Source organism: Manis javanica, chromosome 11, assembly GCF_040802235.1.
Source record: "Manis javanica isolate MJ-LG chromosome 11, MJ_LKY, whole genome shotgun sequence".
In the NCBI taxonomy this organism is placed as follows: domain Eukaryota; kingdom Metazoa; phylum Chordata; class Mammalia; order Pholidota; family Manidae; genus Manis; species Manis javanica.
Window position 1 is genome coordinate 1244907 of NC_133166.1, and position 4898 is coordinate 1249804.

Here is a 4898-nt window from a genome sequence, read left to right on the forward strand (position 1 = left end):
TTGAATCAGAACACCAGCTCATGGTTCAGCTCTGAAAAATGCAGAAGAACATAAATGCCCTTGAAGAATCATTTAGGTACAAGATTTCTCAAAAACAGGCTCTATAAATTAGCCCAGAAATACAAACCTAATTTCTACCATAGGGAGAAAGAACCTGTCCTTCAATTCTGGCACTTTTTTTTTTTCATTCTCATGCCCAAATCATTGTCTACATTGAATCCATGGCCAAGAGCAATCTCACCACAGTAACCAAGTTTATTCTCGTGGGCTTTACCGACTACCCCATGTTGGAAATTCCCCTCTTCCTGACGTTTCTTGGTTTCTATCTGGTCACCCTTCTGGGAAACGTAGGAATGATGATTCTGATCCAAATGGATGTCCAGCTCCACACCCCAATGTACTTCCTCCTGAGCCACCTCTCCCTGCTGGATGCCTGCTACACCTCAGTCATCACCCCTCAGATCCTGGCCACACTGGTCACAAGCAAGATGGTCATCTCCTACAGCCAATGTGCTGTCCAGTTCTTTTTCTTCACCGTCTGTGCAGGTACAGAGTGTTTCCTACTGGCAGCCATGGCCTATGACCGCTATGTTGCTATTAGCAACCCACTGCTTTACACTGTAGCCATGAACCCCAGAATCTGCTGGAGTTTGGTGGTGGGGGCCTATGTCTGTGGGGTGTCCGGGGCCATCCTGCGTACCACATGCACCTTCACCCTCTCCTTCTGTGACAACAACCAGATAAACTTCTTCTTCTGTGACCTCCCGCCCTTGCTAAAGCTCGCCTGTAGTGATACCACAAACCCTGAGATGGTCGTTGTCTTCTTCGGCAACTTTGTGATTTTGGCCAATGCCTTGGTCATCCTGATTTCCTACCTGCTCATCATCAAGGCCATTTTGAGAGTGAAGTCTTCAGGTGGCAGGGCCAAGACTTTCTCCACGTGTGCCTCCCACCTCGCTGCTGTGGCCCTTTTCTTTGGGACGCTCATCTTCATGTATCTGCGGAGTGGCTCGGGCAAATCCCTGGAGGAAGACAAGGTTGTGTCTGTCTTCTACACCGTGGTCATCCCCATGCTGAACCCTCTGATTTATAGCCTGAGAAACAAGGATGTGAAAACAGCCTTCAGGAAGGTCACTGGTAGATTCCAGGTGGCCCAGAGCATGTAGATCTGAGTGAGAGGACTCTTCTTGGTCCATCTTCTTCTCATACCACTATATTCTAACAGGCACCACTGCTGTAGGAAACTTGCACCCACAAACAGAGGGAAGGTAGACACCAGGTGCACAAGATAGCTTCAACTGTGGTAAAATTTGTTTCCAGCAACCCCTCCAGTCCATTCCTTGTCTCACACCAGTCTCAAGATACCCTTTGATATCACAACTTGTGGAATTTCAGGAGCTCAAGGAGACCTGAGTTTATCTCACCCCACCCCAACACTCTCTGCACCCATGCTTGGGTTCCCATTCTTTCCCTCTCATTTTCACTCTCATCAATACTGTCTTTTTCTCTGTGTCAAAGATTATATCCAGGGATCCCAGTAATTAATTCTAACTAGTCTTTTCTTTTTTTCTTTTAATACAGGAATGATTGATCTCCTCAGTAAGCAAGGTGTGCTGCATAAGACAAATACTGGGTCTCTAAGTGGCCAAGGGAAGAGGGTATTTGAGAAACAGGTCTTCCTCTTCCCCATTCTAGAGACCCCCTGGGAGGGTCTTCCTCCTCGCTCATGCCACAGCTGCAGAATTTGCAAATTCCAAACCTGCAAACTGCCTTCCCATTTGATCACTCACTGGTCTTGTTGCTGCTCTAATGGTGCTCTGATATCTGATAGATGAACTAAGGCACCTTAGCTTTGGGGATGTTTCCTCAAGGACCGACTCCCTAGTTTCTGAAGGACATGGTTATTGCTTCTCGGCTTCGCTCACGTTCCCTGCCTTGTAAACCGTTCTCTGCTCCCTCCCCAACCCCCCCATTTCCAGGAACAACAGTAAAAGAGCAAAGACACAGGTATAAGGAAAACACTGAACCATGTATAATCTTCTTTGGCAAAAGATACCGTGAGAGGGAAAAGTAACTAACTCCTGCCTGAGACTGTACAACCCTTCAGGGCAGAGCCTGCTCTCTTTACTGCTGAATTCATCCCCAAGTGCAGAGTCTGGACCAAACGAGCCCCCAATTATCACTTTCAAGCACATTTTATGGCAGCTGCATGGTCTCATGTGACCTCGTGGAGATCTGGAAGGCAAATAGGAAAGCCATGGTTGAATATAAGGCTCCCATTTTGCAGTTAAGGAAACACTGTCGCACAGTCCCTTTGGACCCTTGCTCAGAATCCCTTTGTTCAGAGGGTACAGTGATAGACAAGGCATGACTTTTGAGTCAGGCTTGTTTCTGAATCCCCATTCTACAATTAATGCACTGTGAAACCTAGAGTAAATTTCTCAGATTCTAAATTTCCTCGCATCTAAAACAAACATAACAACTCTTAATTCAAAACCATAAAGTAAAAATTAATAAGATGATGAATAAGAAATCTCTTAGCACAAATCAGTGGCTCAATATAACTCCTCTTTCCTTCCCTTTCCCTCACTTTCCTATATCAATTCTGGGCCTTCCCACAATTCCATGGCCATTAACAAAAGTAATGGATCATGAACAAATGATAGTGAAAGACTGTGAACTGAGGAAGATGAACTTAGGTGAATCCTTCTCACCTAAGAAATAAAATGAACATGAGTGTTTAATTGGGGAGTGCGGGGTGGGGAGTGCATATACCTGCACCCCACATAGTGAAGGATAATCAAAGGATGTCCTTTTATTCAATATATTGTGTGTGCCAATGAACTCTTCTACCCAATCTTAATATTATGAGAAGTTGATCTCCCGTGCCCCTCTATATGGAAACAGCTATTTTATTAAAAGGGCCCACCTCCCTGCCTACAGTGAATTGGCTCAGAAATGAGCACCTGACCCATGTTAGGTTTATTAAAAAGTTTTCCCTGGGCATTGTGAAGTTGAACATGTAAAAGAGATTCGAAAAATAGGAGACCAAGTTGGCCAAGAGAGATAAGTCAAGAGAGAGACAAAAATGAAGCAGTTATTCAAAGAGGACCAGCAGCAAAACACCAAGAAAGAGCCCCAACAAGTTCCATACCCTACTTGCCATTATACTGAGACACACAGCCAGAGTGATTTTCTTTCTTCTTTAAGACACATTGGGATCCAACAGTGCATTCCCCTTTGGGGGCTGGCTTAAGCTTGGTCATCAGGCTCCGAGGGTTCCGTACTTACAGAACTCTAACCGAGAGGACTTCTCCCACTAATCGCAGCAGACCTGCCCTCATTGACCTGATCACATCTCTGCCCTCTGACTAAACAGAGGACTGGGTCTCAGTATCCTCGCTACTATCATACCCCCATTATGAGAGGAACAATTTGTAAGGAACTAATAACTCATTGACCTCACTTCTAATAACAAAATAGCAATATTTACAGAGCAGCTATTGTATGCCAGACACCATTCTAAGAACTTTAGTGTGTATTTAGCAACCTTACAATACCTTAGCAGCCCTACGACATAGGTGCAGTTATTATTCCCACTTAGAGATGAGGAAGCTAAGACATAAAGAAGTTAGAATAAGTTTCCCAAAATCACAGAAGCAAGGCCATGACTTGAGTTTAGGGAATCTGGCTCCAGAAAGTCTGTTCTTATCTATCTTACATAATCTTTAAATACCACTTAATACTCAATCATCTCTTCTCTGGTATAGAATCACTTAAGAAAACATAGTCTTACCCATAGCTTTCTCCAGGAACCAGAAAAAGATGGTTTGCCTGCTTAGAAATTTGGGAGTCATGTGAACAGACATTAGAAGGTCAGTGGAGATGTAGGATGAAATAAAATAAAAGACCTATTTAACAAAGAGAAGAGCTTACTTTTCACAAATGCCTATGCACCGGCAGGTTCTTGACTAAGCAGTCAAATGGAAGCTGGAAGAGATTCCATGTAATGGTCACTCAATAAATATTTACTCTGAACCTACACTGAGCTGGGCAGAAGAGATCCTATTTTCTGTGACTGCTAAAATAGAACGAGGGCGTTTAGGTCAGTATCAGCCATAAGGCTTGTCCCTAAAAAGACAGAGCTCTTGACATTTGAGAGACTGAGAGCAACACTGATTCTCAGCCCCACCAACCCAGGTGGTAGGTCTAAGTTCCCTACATTCAACTCCTCTGAATAAAATGAATGAGATCAGGAGAAATACATGCCTGCTTCCCAATATCTACAGATCTACAAAAGATAACTGTCCACACAAAGCATTCTTACCCCATTATCAATCTACAGGACCTATCATTTACTTTATTCAGGTAATGTTGAAAACACTAAAATTTTGCCTCATCTGGAAGAATCTTTCCTTCACCACCATATCTAAAATAACATCCCTACTGCCAGTCACTCTCTTTCCCCCTACCTTGCTATTTTATTCTTAAAGACATTTAATAATACCTAATATCTATTTGTTTGTTTGTTCTTAATCCCCAACCCTAATGAAGTGGTAAGTTCCATGGGAGCAAATTTCCTGGCCTGGTATTTTTTGTGCACCTCCTGACTCACTGTAGGTGTTCAATAAGTATTTATTGAAAAACAGAAAGAAGACATAAATGCATAGGACTTCCAATTGTGGTAATATGGTGGACCAGGATTTTCTGACTGAACTCTCCCTTGAAAAACCTATAGAAAGTAAAAATAAAAATTTGAAAAGACACTAAGAAATCAAAGGCTAAAAATCCAAGAGAAAATAAGAAGTCCAGGAAGTAAACAGTATTAAAGCTATGTTTGCCATCAAAGAACATCTCCTCATGAGAATATATTAGTTGTCCATTGCTGTTAACTTGAC

General features: G+C 42.9%; 1 protein-coding gene across 1 annotated transcript; it reads left to right on the forward strand.

Annotated features, from left to right (window-relative positions):
• Positions 1–221: 221 nt before the first annotated feature.
• Positions 222–1166, forward strand: OR9I1 (olfactory receptor family 9 subfamily I member 1). The gene has a single exon (XM_017644235.3). The coding sequence runs from the start codon at positions 222–224 to the stop codon at positions 1164–1166; it is 945 nt and encodes a 314-aa protein (XP_017499724.2).
• The last annotated feature ends 3732 nt before the right edge of the window (positions 1167–4898 follow it).

Coding starts and splice junctions, on each gene's coding strand:
- OR9I1 (XM_017644235.3), top strand. CDS start 222: ATGGCCAAGAGCAATCTCACCACAGTAACCAAGTTTATTCTCGTGGGC.